This window comes from Pleuronectes platessa, chromosome 4 (assembly GCF_947347685.1).
Source record: "Pleuronectes platessa chromosome 4, fPlePla1.1, whole genome shotgun sequence".
Classification (NCBI taxonomy): domain Eukaryota; kingdom Metazoa; phylum Chordata; class Actinopteri; order Pleuronectiformes; family Pleuronectidae; genus Pleuronectes; species Pleuronectes platessa.
The window spans coordinates 17,921,052-17,943,882 of NC_070629.1; the positions used below are offsets into that span (position 1 = coordinate 17,921,052).

General features: G+C 42.9%; 2 protein-coding genes across 4 annotated transcripts; one reads left to right on the forward strand and one right to left on the reverse strand.

Moving 5' to 3' along the window:
- Positions 1 to 509: 509 nt before the first annotated feature.
- Positions 510 to 16,074, reverse strand: si:ch211-225b11.4 (thyroid adenoma-associated protein homolog). Its single transcript, XM_053421701.1, has 31 exons — positions 15,889 to 16,074; positions 15,617 to 15,794; positions 15,447 to 15,533; positions 14,612 to 14,639; positions 14,381 to 14,529; positions 14,166 to 14,288; positions 13,955 to 14,075; positions 13,618 to 13,763; positions 13,449 to 13,533; positions 13,237 to 13,373; positions 12,416 to 12,613; positions 11,616 to 12,327; positions 11,088 to 11,240; positions 10,869 to 10,978; positions 10,617 to 10,777; positions 10,367 to 10,530; positions 10,121 to 10,285; positions 9,887 to 10,035; positions 9,211 to 9,348; positions 9,005 to 9,109; positions 8,723 to 8,923; positions 8,488 to 8,638; positions 7,778 to 8,030; positions 7,275 to 7,514; positions 6,946 to 7,150; positions 6,059 to 6,247; positions 3,968 to 4,230; positions 3,709 to 3,870; positions 3,104 to 3,370; positions 2,813 to 3,015; positions 510 to 2,178 (listed from the first exon to the last, which is right to left on the reverse strand). Exons 1-31 carry the CDS (start codon positions 16,008 to 16,010, stop codon positions 1,931 to 1,933), a joined length of 5,613 nt encoding a protein of 1,870 aa, XP_053277676.1. The 5' UTR covers positions 16,011 to 16,074; the 3' UTR covers positions 510 to 1,930.
- Positions 16,075 to 16,224: 150 nt separating this feature from the next.
- On the forward strand, positions 16,225 to 21,501 carry tctn2 (tectonic family member 2). 3 transcript variants are annotated; one of them, XM_053420797.1, is made up of 18 exons: positions 16,225 to 16,392; positions 16,547 to 16,660; positions 17,212 to 17,282; positions 17,720 to 17,921; positions 18,013 to 18,116; positions 18,215 to 18,414; positions 18,513 to 18,633; positions 18,740 to 18,893; positions 18,987 to 19,070; positions 19,159 to 19,281; positions 19,393 to 19,467; positions 19,767 to 19,865; positions 19,980 to 20,097; positions 20,171 to 20,274; positions 20,409 to 20,556; positions 20,689 to 20,832; positions 20,948 to 21,036; positions 21,184 to 21,501. In XM_053420797.1, exons 1-18 carry the CDS (start codon positions 16,305 to 16,307, stop codon positions 21,297 to 21,299), a joined length of 2,154 nt encoding a protein of 717 aa, XP_053276772.1. In that variant the 5' UTR covers positions 16,225 to 16,304; the 3' UTR covers positions 21,300 to 21,501. The 3 variants fall into 3 exon arrangements, with proteins under 3 accessions (XP_053276772.1, XP_053276774.1, XP_053276773.1); XM_053420799.1 differs by having other exon boundaries at positions 19,162 to 19,281; XM_053420798.1 differs by having other exon boundaries at positions 18,016 to 18,116.
- Positions 21,502 to 22,831: the final 1,330 nt, after the last annotated feature.

A 22,831-nucleotide genomic window follows, 5' to 3' on the forward strand; every position in this document is an offset into this window, starting at 1 on the left:
AGGGAAGATGTCTCTCGTGCGACTCCATGAATCGAAACTTTGATAAACTTTTTTTCATGTATATACTATACTATTATATACGCAGCCAAACTCAGCGGAAGTTGAGTGAAGAAGCTGAAGAACAGAGTTGATCAGGTATAATTTAGCTCACAACATATGTGACATACCTGAAGACAATATCCACATTTTCACAAAAGTTAAATTCCTGTAAACTTATCTGGGAATTTCCAGCTCTGCAAAGGCTTTGAAAAATAAAACAACCTACAACAGCACTAATCAGCAGTTAATTATATTGTTAAACAAGTTTAAGTTTAACAAACACAATCCTTCTTTTAAAATTGATTGAATTCATCATGAAGTTTGATGTGATTCCATTTGTAGAATAAAAAAAATTTCAACCATGTTAGTTATGAAGAGTGTGAAACTACTCTTTTGTGCCCAACACGGTGCACGTCTGTATGAATGTGTGCACAAACACAATTGTGTGAAATTATTGTTTATGCTTCTTCACATTGTGCTCTCTAGAGACTTTGTTATTCTGAAAACGGTTAAACAGGTTTTCTTTATGCCGAAGTCTATGGAACCTTTCATGTCTCACCTGCAACACCCTCTGCCTCACCTCTTTCAAACTGGTCTCCTGCAAAAATTATTTGATTCAAGATTTGTCCCAAAATATTGATATATGTCACTTTCTTTGCTATACTTTTCAATATTGGACATGAACTTATATTAACATCTTCCTGTGTGTCATGTTCTTGACAGGCGCCACCTGTCGCTTCACCTGAGGCACATGTTCATCTCACAGAGCCCTGCACACCGGGTGTTCATTCTGCCGTGGGTTGGAGAGCGATAGACTGCAGCTTTATTTATGAATCATTTATTAAGCTTCATATCATAACTGTTGCATAACCTCGATGTTCATAAGCACAATGCTTCATGCATACACAGTGGAAACATTATCTGAAATAGATCCACCTTATGTTCACATTGAGGAATGTGAAACAGTAAAAATAGATACTGTTGGTTTACTGTTGTTTGGAAACAATTCTGAGGACTCATTATCTGATGAAACCATATAGTTACATTGTGAGGATACAATAATAAAAACGTCCATGTATGTTTAGTTAATTATCTAATATGATCAACCATAGCATGTATAGTCTCTGCCATGTTTGTTCAACACCTAGAGCCTCCCATGTCAAACACAGGCAGTGGGCTATCTGCTGATGTCAGACTGCTCTAGTGTGTGGTGTGTTGCGGAGCAATCGCCTGCTCTCTATCAGACCCAGTCAATCATCCTCAGCCCTCATGTGGCTGGAAAGTGGACACTTATCCAGGCAGAAGGCCTCTAATGGAGCATTAACATGTCCACTTTATTCCCCTGCTGGGCACCGAGCAGCCAATATCTCCAGATGCTGTTGCATTACATCACTGCGTCAGACTGAGCCTCGCTGCTTCTGCTGAGACATGGCAAACAACTCACAACAAGAGGACAGGAGCCCTGCTCTGGGAATAAGAATGAGCAGTGTGTGGGGTGATGGAGATCATAAAGACAGAGCCAGGCTGTAATTCTACATAAAAAGCTTTATTCTCAAAATGAATAAAGTTGCAAAAAATGAGTTTTTTGATGGAATTATGAGGTATAACTGTTTTACTTCACAGTCCTCGTTCACATGGCACATTACACCTATTGGTTCCCTTCATCTGTGTAGGTGATTTGATGATGGAAACAAGAACCTTCAGCCCCTGAGCTCCTGCATAACTCAGTTAGCCTCCCAAGTACCAGTGTACTGCAGCATCAGCAACTGCAGCACTCATTCAAGACTGCAGCTGCACATGTAGCTGTCATGAAGTACAGTAATTGTATCCAGGGCCACGCCGTCCAAAAGTCTTTGCTCATGGAGTGCACAAAAACAGCTCCTCCCCTCTATCACAGTGGCTGCTCTCCAGCCAGAGCAGCTGCTAGAGCAGAGGGAAAGTGGACACCGTTCTGACCAAGCCGACTCAAAACTTGCTGTAAACTTGTACGAAGGGACGAAGGATCACACAGGCATCGTGCACCATCACATGTTTCCAACAGTCGGAGGAGGAAGGCCGCCCGGGTGAACAGGCCACACAGGGTGCTGTGAAACCAGTGGTCCATGAGGAGAGAAAGCCAGGCCGGGGTCAATGTCTCCGCTGCAGAGAGAATAAACAATCACATTGTAACACAAGGAATATTCAACATTTACATAGTTCAACTTCATGTATATGTTATGAACCTCTGTCAGATCTGTCTTTCCTGCCCTTTGTGTGCGAGTGTGTCTGTGAACGGGTGTGTTAGTGCTTTAACAGGTGGGGCCCAGTGATTGGTTGGTTTGCAGAGATTGCTCTCTCTGGATTGGACCATTGCCCAAAAGAGAACTTTTAAACTGCAGTTGACATGAACCTCTCTGTCCTCCTTCCCACATCCCAGCAAAGGACCCAGCCTTCATTCAGGATTAAAAGTAAACTGTGAATAGAGATAAATGACCGTTGAAATGATTTACACTTATTAATGGTTTAAGAGCTTAGGTTAGAAAGATGAGGTTTGTTAATTAACTTTGATAGGAGAAGTTTGGAGAAAATTAATGGCTTTTTGATTTGACCATTGATCAACTCTGCAATAAATAAAAACTGCTGCTTTGCATTTTCAACTAACTTTGACCCTGCTGCCTTTCTTGGGATTTGGAGGACTAGGGAGCCTAATAAATGTTATGTCCAGGTTTCCCCTGGACCAGGAACATACAGTAACACGTGTTCCCACAGTCACACTGACATGCTGATGCAGTACCTGGCTGGAGCTCTTTGCACACTGCAAGGCTGTCAGACACCTGTTCAACACTCTGCTCTGCCCAGGCACGCAGGCTCTGTGCCAAAGCAGAGGATTCAGAGTGTTTAACAGCCATCTGCAGCAGGTGAGGCAGCACATGTGCTGCCATCACAGAGGGTTCAGCAAACACGTTGGCCTGATCCTGCTCATACAAACTGAAACACCTGAGTAAGAGAGGGTGAACAGTTAAAAAGCACCCAGTCAATATCGCTGTTTGTTATAGTGTATTGATGCAGCCAGGCGGCGACGTACCCCTTCTCTGAGGCCTCTGTCAGCACACGTCTGAGGTCAGACTGAGGCAGGTGACACAGCAGCACCTCCACTGTGCCAGGAGCATCGGAGCAATCCTCCAGCAGCAGCTCCAGCAGGAGCTGGATGGCCTGGTTCACCTGCATAACGTAGACGCTCCGCTGGCTCTCTCCTCTTCTCACATGGTGCAGCATGGAGGTAAAACAAGCTGCTTTTAATCTCACCTGCTGGTCTTGGTCCTGCAGCAAGTAAAGGCCTGTGTTGATCAACCTAAACCACAAAGAGACAACACTTTGAATTTCTGTTCTACCAGAGTGTAGCACTTGATTATAATAATACATTTTATTTATATAGCGGTTTAAACAATGCTCAGACACTTTACATTGATTTTTTTAAAAGACTTAAAATAGAAAATACACACTGTAATCACATATTAAACTAGAATGGCACCCGTTATGTTACTAAATTGTAATTCACTAGATCCACATTTTTATTTGGATATGCACCAAAAATTTTGAAAATCGCCCTATCTCACAATGTCAACCACCTCGGTGGAGGTAAATATAAAAAACAAATCATAATCAAACACCATTTGACCTTATTTATACCTAATCATGAGAGTACTGTGATTTTTTAGGCTTTGGCTCATCAGTGAAACTCCAGCCACACACAGGGCTTCAGCACACGCCATCCTGAGCACCTCAGGGGCGTCTGGGCACCGGTGGCATTCCAAGATGCCACACCATCGCTGGAGCATGGATATCTGAAGACTAAGGTGGACAAGAGAAGGGAAAAGAAAGTTAGAGCTGCAAGGACGAGCGTTCCAGTTGTGACAGTGCAATAAAGTAATAAAAGATGTGTGGTAACCTGGAGCCTGAGTGCTGGGGAAGCAGCAGACTAGCTGCACATAGAGCCTGGGACAGAAACTCTGGACCACCTCGCTGCTGCTCCAGGTCCCCGAGCAACAAATCCACACACTCGGAAAGAACTGGCTCCTGCAGAGAGGCCGACTGAGGAAGATGTTGAGGTAAAGAAGACTCTGCTCCAGCAGCCATCACTGCCACCAGGGCGGTGAGGTAGGTCCTGCGGTACTCCACGTTGGGACTCAACAACGCCTCCCTCAGGTTTGACTGGTGATACAGAGCACTGATAAAATGATCTGCGTGCTTTTACATACCAAAAGATACAATCTGACTGGTTATCAGCAACAACAAGGGTACCACAATGGACTATTTCATTTATCACTAAGATTTTGATGTTGATTATATATGTTCAAATATTTTATCTTTCTTTAATTGTTGTCTATTCTATTATTTATTACTTTGGTACGCATTAGTCTCTAAACCTGAATGTTTTTAATTCATATCGGTCAATCACCTGTTACGCACTTTGGATTACATTTTAAATGACTGAAAGGTGCTTTATAAATAAAGTTAATACCATGTTTGAAATGTATACCTGGCCAAGTATATTTGATATCATATGTTTGTATCAAAACAGTATAATCTCTCTTATCATGCAGTACTTAAGGATTACAGTGTACAATGTGGGTGTTTTATCTCCAAAAGTACTAACAACTAAAATAAATTGAACTAGATACGAAAAGACATGTGCTCTCGTCAGAGCTAAATTACATCATAAAGGTAAACAAGTCATTAGGGATGAGCGAGTACAGCATTATCTGTATCTGTATCTGTATCTGTTAACCATATCAATTATCTGTATCCGTATCCGTACTCGGGGTGGGCGGGGCCTAACCCGGAAGTGGGTGTGATTTAACCCGGAACCGGGTTGTCTTGAAATGGGCGGGGCTTTAACCAGTATGTTATTTTAAGCATGCAATTGATATGGGTTGATCAGAAATTGTTATATTTATTGCTGATTAGAAAACTATTACAGGACAGCATCAGCATTGAGCTTCAGATCAATGATTTTGATCACAATAGCAAACGAACAATTTACAGAACAAGTTTTGTAACAATGAATACAACACATGCTGTTGCAATTATGAAGTGAAATGTAATAACAAGTGTTTTCATACTCAACATAACTTTCTTTTTTAACTTTGAATTTTTTTTTATTTATTTCCACACCAGGTGTGTGTGTGTGTGTATGTGTGTGTGTGTGTGTGTGTGTGTGTGTGTGTGTGTGTGTGTGTGTGTAAGTGAGTAAGAGAGAGACAGAGAGAGAGAGGGGGAGTGTGTGTGTGTGTGTGTAGCTTAATTTGTAATATTTTTTATACCACTACTACCTAGAACTTGTCAGACACTCAGTGCGTGAAGTAAAATAAAACTGGTTAGAGCCAACTGACGGTTTAAAAAAAGTTTAAACCGTTAAAGTAAAAAAAAAAAAACTCCGACAGGCAGAGACGCAACGCGAGTCGCTTTCTACCAGCACCACGTCTGAACGAACCCACGTTTAACAGAACTCTACTGGTTAATAAGTAAGTACAAACTGAAATAAAAACAAACTTCAAGCTGAAGAAACCCTAAACGTTAACGGAAAAGACCCGCGAACCCGAGTGACTGAGAGACAGAGAGCTGTTCTTTGAGTGAGTGAGCAGAGCGGTGTGTGAAGGGGAGGAGCGCTGTGACGCTGTGTGAGGATTTTCATTCAGTCCGAGCACAGATATTGACTCGTATTACTCGTATAATACTCGTGCTCGGCAAAAGTGCTTTATCCGTACCGGATACTCGTTTCAGCCGAGTATCCGGCTCATCTCTACAAGTCATGTTAAATAAATAACCAGGCCACAAAATCAGCAGTCCCCATTTTATCAAAGTTTACACCCTTATTTATGTAAGAGGGACACAGATCTCCAGTCAGATTTTAGCCTTCCATCAGATTTGAGTCTTTCTCTGCTTCTTCACATTGTGCTCTCTAGGGACTTTGTTGTTCTGAAACCAGTTTAAACAGGTTTTCTTTACACTGAAGTCTCTGGAACCTTTCATGTCTCACCTGCAACACCCTCTGCATCACCTCTTTCAAACTGGTCTGCTGCGAACCCTGCCCATCTGCCACCCACGTAACCAGAGAGAGCTTCAGATCAGGGCTCGCTGCAAGGAAGCTGTCCCAGATTTGGCACGCCCACTTCAGATCCGCACATAGAAAGTGGATGGCTCGCTGATGGAAGGACGACAGACCAACCTGTGGAGATGATGGAGATAAAGCATTATCTTAACTGTTGAGAAAGACTGTATTCCCGAGCTCCTGTGGTGTATCAGTTACATATTTGATAGAAGCACCGTGGGTTCAAATCCCTTTGCTGACAGTATGGGGAGCATTACAGATGATTCACAACAGCTACAGCAACCACATCCACAGGTGCAGTCACGTCCACAGCCACAGCTTTAACCACCACAGCTGTAGCTATGCCAACAAACAGTGGGTTTAGACAGTCAGTGCTCAGCCTTCAAAAAGAACAATGGGCGGTAGATACATTATGTAAAGCATCACATCATCTCTCCTTTCTCTAGCATCAGCAGACTGATATTCTGTCCGACTATGTTTAGACTGCAGCTGCAAATGTTCCTATAGATTAGGACAAGAACATAATATTGTGATGGAATTCAAAGTTGATTGCAAAGCCCAATCAGTGGTTAGAGCAGATCAGAACTATTTAAAGGGACACCTGTTTAAAATTTGAAGAAAAAGGCAGAGATATCATGTTCTAGAGGCCAAAAACATGTTTTCTGAGTCCACCGTGACCGTAGACCACCCAAATCTAATCTTATGTATATCTATACTATCAATAAAGGCTAAGCACGTCTGTGCTTAGTCTGTCCAAAAGTCTTTTATACATATTTTAATCACAGGTCTGTTATCATATGAGTCTGTAAACAAACCTGAAGGCCAGTTTGGGGTTTTTGGAGGTCGTGCATGAGAATGTCACTGATCTTTGACAGGAAGGTCTCACAGCAGAATCTCCTGAGCGAGTCTACCACTCCGAGGTAGACCGCTCTCACTAGGGGGCAGCGTTGAGCTTCGGTCACCAGCCACAGCGACTCATCCACTTTACTCAGCATATCGGACAGAGCGGGAGGAGGAGCACTGAGAACAGAAACACAGCAGGACATCAAAGCCTGAGCGTGGGTGACGGATGAATGAATGAATGGGATTTTAAAAGTCTCAGAGAGGGATGAGTGAATGAATGAGCAGTTCCTTTACGTCTCACCTGTCTGCAGGGATCAGAGCTCTCTCGAGAACGGCTTTGATCTGCAGCAGCTGTCCGTGGAGCCGGTTGTGACAGCAGCGCTCCTGAGGCCTGGGCAGTTGAGCCGCAAGTGTGACGAGGATGTGCATGTACTCCGAGGGGGGAGTCATGGCAACCAAAGCCTTAGAAGCCATGACTCTCACACTGTATATTGGGCTGGCAGCCAGCTGGAGCAGAGGAGGCAGGAAGTCTGACAAAGTTCTGAAAAGACAGAGGAGCAGAGATTTCTTCAACTAATCATCTTCAGTCACCACATGAAGACAAAACACATGTTAATGTTAATTCTAATGAACTGAAAGCTGGTTTCTTTGCTCAGTTCCTCCTACACTGGTAAAGTTATTGAAAACACTGGTCTCACATATAATGGGGGGGGGGGGGGGGGAAACCACACAGAAGGGAAACCTTGACTTTAATGTACAGTAGTTGACCTGATCACACTTTAGTGATAAGTAAACAGTAATCACCCTGTTGAATCTTGGACTCCAGGCTGGAGTTGAGCGAGCAGCGTGAGCACAGGGTAGAGCGAGGGTTGGAGGTGTAGCTTGGCTTCATTGGGCTGAGTCTGCAGGTGTTGTGCTGCCCCCCTCAGCTCGTCGAGGAGGAAGGGCTGGAGAGCGGGGTAGTGGAGGAAGAAGGAGGCGGGGGACATGCAGTGTTGGGTAGGGCCGCTTTCTTCACTGCTTGGCCTCTGGCCGAGCATTCGCGAGCACAGAGAACCTGGAAACAGGATTTAAATTACTTAAATGTTAGGAGTGTTAATTGGCACCGAACAATACAGATCAATAGATTTAAAAAAAGACAGAAACTATTTCAAAAATCAGTAAATTGTTTAAAGCAAAACGATGTAAATGTTACTGAGCAACAGCGCCCTCTGCAGCCACACATGGCTATTTTGAGGTTAAAAAGTTGCAGTGTTTTTAAAAAATGAGTAAAAATAAACTGATTTCGTGAATAAATTATAATTCATTATCTGGTTTTATATCAGTCAGATAAAATATGGAATTATAATCAGTTAATTAAGATTTGTAAATAGATGCCATTTGAGCGAATTTAACAACTAAACAGATCATCCCGAATATACTAGACAGATTGATCAATGAGCCCTAATCCTACTGCAATCCTTCAAATTGCAAATGCAAACTCAAAGTTAAGCTCTTTAATATTTGTCCCTTACTGTAAAGTTGCAGCGCAGCATTCCTCATGGCCCAGCACGCAGAGCTGAGCAGCGTGAGTGACACGATGGCTACAGGTGGAGCAAACTGAAGCACAGCTACTCCCAGACCTGAGCCACGCACCAGTGCCTGCAGCGTGTGAACCGCACACACCTGTAAGAGAAAGAGGAAGATAATGTGACCGTGTCTGGTTATGAAGACCAATTCCCTCAATCTTACTATTCACTGTCTCCAAACCTGTGGCAGGTCCAGAGTTTGGTCCCAGTTTTGCGGCAGAGGCGTCTTGGCCGTCTCCAGTAAGGTCTGCATGCTGTGGGCTAACAGTGGCCTTGCTTTACTGGCCTCCTCTGCAGATACAACACACAGGATGAGCATAGGCAACCCTGCAGCCCGCCGAGTCACCGACGTAGAGCGAGGACACTGCACGACCTGCAATCCCTGTCAAGAGAGAATCCAGAAAAAATCCAGCATCTCCATTTATCAATGAAACGAGTCATACGAGTGTGAATCTGAACTCACTTGTCTCAACATGTGAGCTGGAATATCTCTGAGCTCTGGGTCACTGCTGCTCAACAGAGAAGCACAGAACTTAGTGAAGCCAACACAGCATCCCTCTACTGCCCCCTGGTGACAAGAAATGTGTGTTTAAAACAACAAAGAAGGAACATAACAATTGAGGATATTGAAACTCAACACCTATAAGTAAGTAGATTCATAAAACTTACCCAGTGACGGCATTTGAGAAGAATATTCTTGAAAACTTTCGATGCTCTGATTAGATCTTCTTTCTCTAGAAGATGTTTGCTGGGTTTGAACTCGGTGAGAAGTTTCTCCACCAGAAAACCTAAAAAGATTCCTATTTCCTGATGATAAAAAAAATGTCATTAAATTATATTTAGACAAAAAGTCAAACACCATTTGACTTTATTTATGCCTAATCATGAGAGTACTGAGGAACGCATATTATGAGATCTGTTAATTTGACTAGTCTTAAACTTGACATTTGTATTGTTAAGGGTCCATGGAAGTGCACTGTAAAATGTGGTGCAACAATTTGGACACACAGTACGTTCAATATTGATAAAAGTTGAATACACAGGCGACCAGTGCTCTGTAACAGTGGTGCTGGGACTCATCAACTAAAGTGATGTTGTCATTCATATCGACAATGCTTTTACAACAGGTGAGAGCTCTTTGTGCAGCAGCGGTGACAGTAGAGGTGGCAGCAGCAGTTTCAGGGTTCTGTGGACTGAATCCTCCACTTTGTCTTTACTTTCTGTGGCTCAATCACTGCAGGTAACCTTTACAGTTTCAGGAAGAAACCAGGCAGGTTTAGCTCGGGCACTGCACTAGTCTTCCAAAATGGTAAGATATCAAATGATGCATCTGGTTCTGTTTTACCTTGAGTGAGACCCAGCAGCAGGTGAGAACGAGGCTGTGCTCTACAGACAGCAGGACACACTCCTCTTCATCCACTTGGCCTCCTTCAGATGTTTGGGCTATTAGCGAGCTGATGGCGTTTCCCATTTCACATAAGGAAGGTGGGGCATCTGAGACAAAAGGGATTGACGTTAGCGTAAAATATGATGCACTTCATCCAGAAATGACTGTTGTTTGTCCAGGTTGCTCCATTACCGTTTTCAGTGGTACAAGCCTCCTGGTCTCCGTACAGAACGCCCAGCAGCAGCAGGGTGATGTTCTCAAGCAGAACCAGCAGCTCAGCATACAGACTGCGGTCGAGTGTGTCATGGACGCTGCTGCCTGCCTCAACCAAACACCTCTGTAGGGCACTAACAACACCTGTGGAAAGTAATCCAGGAGAAATTGACATCAAGTTACATCCCATGTATGAACGTCAGTGTTGTATATCTTTTGTCTCACCATGTATGGGCTTGGTTCTGGCAGCAAGAATCATATCAGCCTTAGCTGTCAGATAATGCTCCTCCAGCTCCTTCACCAGGAACCTCATCATGCAGGAGGAGTCACTTCCACTGCTGACATATACGTCGCCGTTCAGTCGGCCATCTTCAGGCTGGTGCTGTGATCTACAGGCAGAACAACTCATCACTGCTGATCCTCTGCAGTGAAAGCAGACATCATTACGCAAGTGAGGGGGGGAAGCAGGGCTTACTTCAGAAGAAGGAGCTTCATCGTCAGCGCTCCCATCTGAGCCTCATGCACCCGAGGACTGCGCAGGAGCTGTTTGGTTCGAATGAGCAGCACTGTGGTGATATCGTCTGGAAAACGGGGCGGGAAAAATCTCAACAATAACCCAGCTGAGAGCTCCCGGATCTGGAAGAGACCACAAACCAATCATCTGTGTTCCTTGATTTTTGATTTTAGCAATCTAAACGAAATATGAGGTGTGTTAAAGGTGCTCTACCTCATTGGTAGAATCTTCTAAACAGCTGATAAGCACCAGCTGCTTGGTCCTGCTGAAGAAATCCCACTGTCCTCTTTGTCTGGCATTTTCAATAAGAGACCCAATGTTTGCTGTAATGAGTTCGTGAAGTAGTAAAATTAGATATATGACAGAAGGTTGGCATGGAAACCACATGTTAGTGTTTAATATTTCCTCCAGTGACTGGTTTGCTAAACCGACCTGGAGGTTGTCCCTTCTTTTTGTCTGGGCTCCAGGTGTCGGTGCAGGTTTCCAGCACCACGGACAGCAACAGCAGCACAGTCTTCTTCCTCTGATAACTGTGTCCTGGGGCCAGATAACTGTACGGAAGGTGACCCAGCCATTCCACAAACCCTGCATGATGCACAAAAAAGATTTTGATGAACAGAAATTAGACAAAAGAATGAACAGGAAAACTTGAACATCACAAAAAAAGCAACAAAGGCAAATCATCTAAGCATAGATGCCAAGCGGCCTAATCCGATATTAAAGTCCTGTTCCCATTGACATATTGAATTAATCATCATAATTAAGTATTATCCCACAAAATGGTGGGTAGTCTCTGTGGGTATTTTGATTAAATTATTCATCTTTAATTCAGCATTCAACAGTTTGAGGGAACAACTAAGGAATCAGAAAATACAAACTTGAAACACTCAAGTTTTCAAGAGTTTACAGTAAATCAGTATTTCATTAAGGATGAAAAACATCAGCTATCAATGATCTCACCTATTCCCTGCTCCAGCATATCCTCAGAGTGGTTGGCGTCCTCTTTTCTCTTGCTCTTTTGTCCTCTAATACGTGCTAGGCAGCTGTCTCTGATACGAACCACAAACCTCTTGACTCCAGCCTGAAAATGCTGTCGAAACGGCGAGGAATCCAAGTTCAGGTTCTGAGGAATGAACATCCTCATAAGCGACATCTCCTCTGTGGTTGGAGTCTCTTTGGTCTTTGGGCTGCAGCACAGGAGGTTCAGAGCAGCGAGACGGACTTTGTCTTCTGTAGATCCTAGAGCCAGCCGGAGGGTTTCCAGGGTTGAGCCTCCCTGCAGAGACCAGGGAGAACCTCCAGTCGAGGCTCGGTAGGAGCTCATGACGCAGGCCCAGGCGTGGAGGTGGCCGGGGGCATACGGGTCCAGATCAGCCAGCAGATGATCCACAGCAGAGGGGAAGACTTGAAAGGTGCAGGGGAGTAAGTGCGTCGAGCTGTGGTTCTGTAGAAGCGGCACATCAGAAGTCAGCGCCTCGTGAAGGATGGGCCGCCAACGCCTCGCCCACCGATCTGCCAGATAAAGCTCGGAGGGTGATTCAGAGCCGGCACATAGCTCCCGTCTCTGCTGCTGGATCAGACACTTGTAAAGCTCCGATGCACATGGTGAGAGGTGATTGGCTGACAGGCACTTCAGGAGATGATTGGGTATTGCAGCATATTGATCCAGCACCTGATTAATTAAAGAAACAGGCAAAGTCATGATGATCCTCTCACGACATTATAACATCATCAACGCTGGAATACCACTCGACCCTCACCGTGTCAGTACCCAGATGTGGCAGCAGGGCACAGAGGCGATGATATTTGGCTTTTGTTTCCCAAGGCAGTTCAATTATTCGCTGAAGTAAAGTAGAATAAAGAATCTTCTTTGTGTCACAGAAGTGTTGACAGTCCTCATTGTAGACGTCCAGCAGCAGACAGAAGGCCTCGCGGACAAATTCAGACACGCCTTCCACCTGCCGACGAAAAGTAACATATCTTATACGTCTTCGAATTAATTAAGCAGCTATTATGAAGTCAACTATGCGACATTACCAATATCTGGATCTTTGGATGATCCTTTCAGATTATGGCTGTTAATGTGGGTGGTACTGAATATGTCTTAATGATAGAAAAGAGCAAAACTACACACAAGGAATGCATATTATACTTCTTTTGAGAGTAAAATTTGAACTATTTCATCTAACATTGCATTATAATTATTTAGTCATGGTATGTGTTCAGCGCCTAGACTCTATAGAAAGATGGAGGACACTTCTCCACTTCCTCCTACTATCCGACGGAGCCACGTTAACAAAGTCTCGTGGGATAAAAACGTTCCACCAATCGTGAGTTGTCAACCATGATGTTTCACTCGGTCTTTTAGCGACTGGTCATGTCGTCCATCTTTATATACAGTCTATGGTTCCGATTAGAACGATGTCAAGCAACAATTTTCAACACACTGTATAGAATACCCTGCAGCATTCGGTCGTCCACTGAGTTTAAAAAGTCAAATAATGTCCTTGTACATACCTATACTCTATACTACTACTATTTTTTTGAATTGCAATAATATAATGCTGTTAACTTGACTCACTGGGCTTTCTGCATTGGTCCAGAGGGTGTGAACGAGCTGTTGCTGCAGGCTGCTGTTGTCCGATAGAAGGGAGACACCCGTCATCCTCCAGATCTCAGCCAGACATTCTTTAACCCTCTTCAGCCACAGTGCCAACACTGCAACAACATGTCAGATATTCAGGATGACCTCAGCAGTTATGCACGTGAATATGAGACCTTTACATTACATACCTTCGAAGGCCAACTGGTGACAATCCAGCTTCTCCTCACACAAAGTGTAGACCAGAGGAAACAAACCATTCAGCAGTAAACACATCTGGGGAAAAAAGGAAGTGATGGGCTTAAAGGAAGAAGAACTAAAGTGAAACGTGTTATTGATGTGAGCTTCAGGTAGATTTACTTCTGTGGCATCTACGCGTGAACTGAGCAAGATGTGAGGTCGACAGCAGGTCAGGAGGCCCCTGCTCACAGCCAGCCTCGCCACTGCCTCATTTCCTGTCAGGGTGCACTGTATCTGGAGAGCGCCAACAGTCAGCAGCCAGGGCTCTGAGAGGCAACAGGAATAACAGCTGTCAGGAAACTATTCACACTCTTGAGTTTGTCGCTCATAGCTTTTTGGAGTATTTGATACAACAGAGAAAGAAATGGGATGAAAAAGACTAAATCTATTTACGTTTTGCCATATGGAGATTTGACGAGCTCAAAGTATAAGTCCTGCAGTGTTGGTGGTCACCTACCTGAGGCAGAGACCTGCAGCAGACTCCAGGCAGCAGCTCCTCCAGCTCTGCTCTCTGGTGCTGTGTTGATCAGCATGGCCACAGCAGTGCCGGCCAAAAGACAAATGTCCCTGTTGCAGCACTGCAAGACATCACACTGGCTGATGAGATGAAAACAAAGGCAAGAACTCAACTGATACGTGTCCTTTGAGCTTGTCAGTTAATAAGAAACCTGTCCGAGTATAATGTCCACGAGCGCCTGCAGGATCGTCTGCACTGCTGAGCTGCTGTGCGTCTTCTCCCAAACTAGAGGAGCCAGCTCACTGGACAGCAGCTGGAATGTCTGCAGGCACAACTGCAGAGATCACAGGTCTCAGGTCAGCAACAGAGATCACACCGAAATTCTTTAATGAACTTGAGGGAGGAAGGACACTGCTCTGCATGTACCTTCACAGCAGTGTAACACAGCGGCCCATCTCTCAGGGACTCTTGTTGCAATACAACAGGAAATAACTCGGACACTTTGTTCAGCATGGACTGATACGACTCTCGCCAAACCTCACGACCAACACTGCTGTCCTCCAGGAACATGCAGGCTGAAAAACAGATTGATAAAAAAACATATACATGAATTGAGTCCTGTACTGTAATAATGCATCATGTTTTACCAGCACTTACCTCTCTGTAAATCCTCAATGGACAATATCTGAAACAAAGACAAGTTCAAAGTTATCTACAGTGTCTTTTTGCAAATATGATATCATAAAATGATACTATATGATTATGATTAAAGTGATCTACACAGATGTTTGATGAAAGATGGACGAACTTCTAACTGGTGTTATTATACAATTATTTACTCGATAAGCCTCACTTGTGCATTAATATTTATGTTTCCGTCTGTTTGTTTTTAGCAAGATAACGCAGAACATACTCAACCGTCTCCACAACTTTTGTGAAGGAGTAGGGTGTGACCCAAGGAAGAACCCATTCAATTTCTCTGTGGATTTTTCAATTTCTTTAATATTGTGACATATTTACGAGAGTGTCCAATTTGGTGCAGATAAAATCCAAATAAAAATCCAAATGATTTTATAAGGGACTGCTGGGCCTTGGTCGAGGTATTTGCTACACTTCAAATAGTCAAACTAAAAAACTTGAAGTACAATCAAGTACAAATATGCTGAATACCCCTCACCTCACCCACCCCTTCTAAACATGAAAGTTTAGTTTGTCCAGTCTGGGCTACTGTGCAAAACATGGCAGACTCCGTAGAAAGGACCCTCTCCCGATGTATAATATAAAGTATTTCAATATAAAGAGCTCATTCTAGGTTAAAGAAAACGACAATTCGTACAATTTTGATGAAACACACAGTAGTGAAAACATCACAATGATCATTCTATATTACATTTCTGCAAATAAATCCCTTTCACCTAAATCTTACACACTTAATTTTTAAGGTTTATTTTATACACAATTAAAAGGTATCAAAATATATACATCACTGTACCTGGTCAGTGTGAACGATGGAGAGCAAACAGTGGCGTGTTTCTCTGAACACCAGTTGGTGGTCCACATTGGCCAGATGTTGCAGCATCTGCAAAGCAGACGTGCGGGTTTAGTGACCTCCCCACCTCATAATGACACTTGCACAGTGAAGAAGCCCAGAGTGGGACTGACCTGGTCCACTTTGCGACAGGCTGAGGAGATGTTGGCCGTCTGCAGCTGCATGGAGAGGAGCAGTTTGACCAGGAGCAGGAGGTGCCGCTCCTCCAAACCCCCGAGCTGAACCTCCGGGGCTCTGAGCAGCTGAGCAGCCTCCTCCAAACAGCGCTCCTTGCATCTCTTCACATCGCTCCTGTTCATGAAGGCACCGTTATCCATCACCACACACACTGAGCAGAGAGAGAGTCACTGTAAGTTGTCACACACCCTGATGTCTATTCACCAACCTGGAGGATTGAGACAGTTTGTCCGTGAAGAGCCTGAGTGTGTGACGGACATGTTCGGGAGTTCGATCCCCGCTGATCACACACTCCTGCAGACTTTGCATCAGATCTTCACACGACAACATTGTTGAATAAAACTTCAGATGCTGTCAGACACGTTCATACTGCTGCTGGTGGTCACGTGACCACATTACTCTTACTCGGTGTTCACTGCGGAATCATTGCGACACGCTGACACCTAGAGGCCGGAGTGCGCAGGTTTAACATGGATCAGCGAAATAGATCATATATAATAGACCAGATGAGGTCGCTGTTGTCTATTTGAGAGGCCTTGTGTCTCCCACCCTTCACCAGAAGAAGACTGAGGTGCGTTGCCAGGACACGGTTTACAAACATGGCGACTCTCTGAAGGGAAGCAAATGGCTAACGTGCTGCGTGTGTCCACCTCCCATCAGCTCTTCTGTGTTTTCATGCTCTTAACCTTGGCTCACACTCAAAATGTCGTCGGTAAGTCACTGGTACATGTCCGCACAGTCTTCCGGTTGTATTTTAAAGCCGCTTCCTTAGCTAGAGCAGCATCTTGCTAACCTTTTCAAGTTGGGGCAGTAATGGTCATTTTGAATCAACTGTACAGCTTCGGCTAACAAACGATGTTCAACAGTTTTCCAGCCTTCACTTCTCACCGCTTCGGGCCCAGTGGTGTCTGCTCTTCTGCTCGGGAACTCGTCGGACATGTCCCTGAGTGTGAGGACAGTGTCTCCGTCCAACACCACAGGTACCCGCCAGAGGAGACTCCGCCACTCTGGCAGCTTATTTGAACAGAATATGATCACATATAATATAACACAGTATTTGAAATTACTCAAATTCACAGTAACTCCACATTTGACTTTGACTGATAACTAGCAGCCTTTCTTTAGTCTTAGCTTTCTGGACAGATGGATTTAACTTTTTTGAACATAAGGACTTTCCATCCTTTAAAAGTAGATAGGGATATTTATGGTCCTTAAAATAGAACTTACATACCCTAGTTTTTTTTATTCTCTTCTCTTCTCTCGTGTTAATCCTCGCCCAACCCTCAGATTGACCTGAAGACCACTTGTTTATTTATTTTTGATAGATGTGCAAACTTTTATTAGGAGGAAAATGGGAATTACTGATCAGACTGATGTATCTAGTTATTACTAATTGAAATGAGTGGTGTTTGGTTACTCAGATAAACCCTCGGGTCACTAACAGAGAGAGAGAGAAGGCAGCCATGTGTCTCCCTTGTGATCATGCAGTCTGTGGTCATGTTGGACAGATTTGGTTTGTTTTCTTTCATAGGAAGCATCGGCCCTCCATCATGTGCGCCTGAGGTAACGCAGTGGGTGCTCACCAGAGAGCAGGTGGGAAAGGTGAGATTCAAACCTTACACCACACACTAATTTAATCAGCTTTACCAATGATGTTTAAAAACGGATAAAGTTAGAGGCACTTAAAGAGGTTTTACACCGCATTCATTTACCAGAGCTGATATTATGGTGTGACTCCATCCATCCATTTTCATTACCACATATCCTTTGAGGGCAGCAAAGGGAGCTGGAGCCAATCTCAGATGGCATTTGGCAAGAAGCGGGATAACACCATTCACTCTTAAATTCACACATTTCATTTCGAGCTTCCAATTAATCTTACCCCAATCTTCACATCTCTGGACTGTGGGAGGAAATTGAAGTACCCAGATACAGGGGAAGAATATGCAAACTCAACAAAGGATCCAAACTACAAAGCAGAAGTGTTAACCACTGCACTGCCCACCCTTTTCTTAACGTCTCTTTATTTCTTGCCCCAGACTGCGGTACGAGTTCAGCTGAGGTTGGAAAGAAGTCTGTATTTGTGTGGTGAGAATGAGACGGAACCAGACTGCTGCTCTAATCCACTGTGTGTGCTGGAGACGCTTCAGGTTTCTGCTTGTGTGGGCGACACACCTCAGGCATCACTGCTGATCCAGGCCAAGATACATGCACTGCTGGTTCCTGCTAATACTGGACCAGGTAATTTAAATGAAAGAGTGTGTATTCATTATGGGATGTAAGCACTAAGAGAGGGTTGCATTTCTAATAACTATCAATCTCCTGTCCACAGCAGATAACAAAACAAGCATTCCAAACCAGGTGTACCAACCACTGGGCCCTTGTCCCTGCGATCTCACATTCAGAGCGTGTGATGTACGCTGCTGCTGTGACAAGGTATCTGTTGCTGTAGTCTTTCAACAACACTTCACTTTGGCAGATGTAATTCTTTCTCCATTGATTACCAATGATTGACATCTTTTTCATTCTTTCAGGACTGCTCCAATGAAGATTTGACACTGTTTGCATCCCACTGTCTCCCTGGTCCCTTTGGTGGACAAGTCTCTCCTCCTCCAGATTACCAGTGCTCTGAGCAGTCCGCTGAAAACTCCCCAGATTGGTTTCCATTTTTGTGTGTCCATTCACCACCTAAAAACAACCCTTTCCTTGGGCTCTTTTACAGAGGAAACGTAGTGTGAGTCATTAATGTGAATCAGAATATATGTTTTTTTGTGTCCTTTATTAATGTTTGTTTCACTTTATTATTTATCTTTTGCTGTTTTTCTTGTTTAGTAAATCCAAACCTGGTCCAACCTTCCAAAGGCCCGTATTGTCAGCCCCAGTCCCAGTTAATGTTTATGTTGAAGGAAGTCCCATTTTAACATTAAATGATCAATATTTAACTATTCCCCAGGTTAGTTGTGTGTAAGTTGTTTACACCACAATACAGTACAGTGTTTATAGATTATATATATTTTTTCTATGTAGCATCTAACATCTTGACTATTTGTCTTTCACAGAAGTTGTTCGGCCAGTGTGTAAATAATGCACCTGTGGCATTTTTGAAGAATTTCAAAGTCGAGTGTGTAACTCGGCTATGGACCTGTCCAACAGAACCTCCTTTACAGACACTACCAGGGGATTTCAGGATTCAAGTGAAGAATGGCGAAGGGGGTATATGTTTTATCTGCTAAACATGTTTTGGTATATCCTGGTATGTCTTTGAATCTGTGTGTTTTTATAATGTTGTTTATGTTGTCCTTCAAGGTGACGTTATAGTGGAGGTAACTGATGAAGTGGCCACCGACCCGAGTCAGAGTATTTCAAGCACAAATGGTGCAGCGACCTCGGGTATGTGAATAACAACATATCATTACTAGAATCAACAACTTTAATTTTCTATTAATTTAAATGTTAATGTGTTAACATTTCTCTCAAGCAGAAAGCCTGTTGTGTGAGAATGTGACCTTTGCACTGGATTATCAATTCTACTGGAAAGAAAATCGCATCACAAATATCACACTCACACGTACTGTTGGGAACTTCCCTTTGAATGGTAGTGGTAAGTGTTCACAAACTGTATCTCGTCCATGATTTGACTTATCACCAGATGCAAGTTCAGAAATATGCTTAATGGACTTTGGACTAACATCTGCATTTGTCCTCTAAACAGTGGGGTTAACTACAAGGTACTCTGCTGTGTTTCTCAATGGGGACTTCATGAGTGAGCCCAATTCAGGGAACCCAGGTGAGAGCGACAAAAAAAAAAGAAATTTAAACAAAAAAAATTTGTAGCACTTAAATGGCACTTACTGATAGCATTTTGTTGTTTGGCTTTGTTGAAGAAAATTGTACTTCTTTGATTCTTGTTGTTCTCGGTTTGTACCCTCATGGTTGAATGCACTTGTTTTAAGTCGCTCTGGATAAAAGCGTCAGCTAATGTAATGTAAATTAAATCGGAAAGAGGTGGTGATACTGAACTGTTTAGTTAAAAAAAAGTGCACACTGTGACAACTGTAGTAAGTTACGCTGACATTTCATTGACAGGTTACCAGGTGGGAAGGCCTGTTATTGGTGGAATCATGGACATTTTCGACAACAATACAGGGTCAATACAGAGGACATCAATCAACCTTTGGAAATCAGGTAAAAAGTGATGTTGATTACTGGCTCACTGCAAGCGCATAACAGTTAATTATCCATTTTTCAATAAAAGCAACTAGATTTAAAGACACTGCCATTTTCTGTTCCAACTGACAGTTGGTGATGGACTCTGTTTCAACAATGAGAAGAAACCAGTTCTATTTGGGGAGAATTCTACATCAGGATGTTTGCTGCCAGTCAACCGACAGAATCTGACTCAGTGTGATCTCTTGAGGTCAGTAGCTCATGTTTGATTGATGTTATCTCTTAAATTGCCCTGAGTTAAAATGTAAGGTTTTTTCCTTTAGAGAGACAGTTGCTTCTCTCCAAGCTGATCTGACTACAGCCACATATGTAGCAAGGACTGGAAACCCAGATCCACTAACTGGGACAGACTGGATCAACATAAGCTGTAAGTGAATGTTGTAAACAAACAATTAACTCAAATCAACCTTTGATACATTTTTATTTTAACTTGTAAAGCACATTCAGCACATTATATATTTTCGGTTTAGCTAAATTTGACATGTAACATCTAAATTCCAGTTGTGATGCTGAACTCAAGCACAACCATAGAAGACACCACAAGTTCCTGCTATGGGATTCAAATCCACCAGCATATCCATGTTTGGAGTCTTATCAATGGCACGATAGAGGGCAGACCTCAGAGGGAAATCCGCGCTTTGCAAGTCAGGTGTGTTAGGTTGCTCACCGCAATGAAAAATGAATTGTATTCACAGTCAGTATATAAGTTACCATATGTTCTGAGTCCAATTTCTAATGTCATTGCAAACCAACATGTGTATCTTATTTTGATCATTTGTAGCTACAGCATGACCAGCTGGTCTCTGGATTGTGGAGGCGGTGACATCTCTCCATGTGTGGACCCTCAGGAAACTTGGTTACTCCCCATCACCTCCTCAGTCACCTTTACAGACATCCCTGTCAACACAGAACCACCAAAAACCAGGTGCTTGTTGAAACACTGAGACTCCCCTTAAAAGGAGAGACGTTTAATAATAATTTTTTGTATCGGCTGCCTGACTGATCCTAACTGAGAGTATTTTGACTTTTCCCTCACCTAGGTTTCAGATTAATTTCACAGAGTATGATTGTAACAGGAATGATGTGTGTTGGCCTGAGCTTGCCTTTCCACTCACCAGGTATTACACAGGTAGGAATATGTCTAATTTTGTATTTTATTGTTTACTTTAGGAGATTATTTAGTAAATGATAAACTTCTAGAAAAATTGTAAAAAACAGTAAGAAAATGGATACTGATTGCACCACCTCTGATGTGTTATACCGTTCTCCTCCCCAGGTGAGCCATATTCTCAGTCACTGGCTAAGGGCCTTATCTTGGTTTTCTTCTTCATCGCCGCCTCAATTCTTGGGACTCCATGGAGACAAATCCGACAGGCATGGAACACTCTCTGAAAAAGAAAAATGTAGAGGAAGAAAAATATTTTTGGGAATAAGCAGCTAAGCTAGAGTATCTATTTTAAGGTCAATAAAATGTAATTTCATCTTTTTTCCCCATTTGATATTGTTAATTATAATCCAGGTTTTATATGTTTGTGGGACTGTAAATAGTTGTATTGCTCCACTATTTTGTAATAAAATATTTTTCTATTATTTATTTCAGGCTCAATCACAATTTTTGTTTTCATCATATTTTTGAGGACAACCTTGTTGTTTGAATGGTGGTTAGAACATTTAATCTTCAAAGTCTTTCAGTCCCACCCATCAGTTGGTTTCCTACCTCAGGGATTAACTGTGAGTTATTGTTTATTCAGGTTGTAGGCGCTCCGCAAGGGGTAATCATCCACAAGCACAATATTGATTCACTATTGTGCAGATGACAACAAACAAAACAAAGCTGTTGGTGCTCCTTAAGTGTCTGGACCCATGTACTACCTCAATAACAAGTTAAGACAACATAATCCTTTTAAAGTCCTTCTATGTCGAGATTGTAATTCTACATTTATTTATATAGAAATGTTTTCATTTATTTAATTTTATTTTGAAAGTTTCAGTCGTTGATAGCCTAAAGGTTAGAGTTAAGTAAAATAAATATAATTTGTCTTTTCGAGGAAACAGCAACTTTATATTTTCACTCCTTTGAACAACATTTGACGATTGTTTATTTTTAAGATCTTCTTGCTGCAGGACTTGTGTTTAGTACTCATTTAAAAAGCCAAATGTGCTGGTTGATTTCCTGTGGCGCTCTTACTTTAGCAATAAAGGGACAGTTCACTCACTATGCCGATGGAGGGGTCGGTGAAATGTTTGAAGTGTTTTGAGTTTCAGGGGTAAACCCAGCGTTGCAGCCAAATCCAAAACAGTTGAAGAAAATGGTGACCGATTCTTTAAATATAAAAAAAAACAACAGTAAAAAAACAAAGTGCTTCCATACTGCATCTGTGGTGTCATCCAAGTGTCTGTACGCCCCGACATTCATATTCGACTCGAAACGAGTATATTTACACCAAGTAACTGTGATCCACAGGTGGATGTGGCCCAGAGGAGGGTAACGGGATATTTAGGCTAAAAAAGTAAAGGACGCTTTTTCTAGTGGAATTTGAATGTCGGTTGACACGTCAGGGATTTTATGTAAATTGTTCTGTTGTTTTTATATGTTTGAAGAAGTGCTCACCATTTTTTCGACTGTATTTGATTTGGCTGCAACGCTGTTTACCCCTGAAGCTCCAAAAGTTTTTTGTTGACTTAAACAATTCACCCGCCCCTCCATAGGCACAGTGGTGTGTAGATGATGAGTGCATTTACATTTTTGGGTGAACGCTACAATTTACCAAGTCACTGGATGGATGGATTGGGGATGTGAAATATCTGCATTTCAAGATGGTATTTCTCTAAGCTAATGTTTGGTAAAAACAAGACTTTTCTCTGGGAGTTTGATTTCCCTGAAAGTCAGGCCTCTACCTGCAGCTAGTGATGGCGAGATGAAG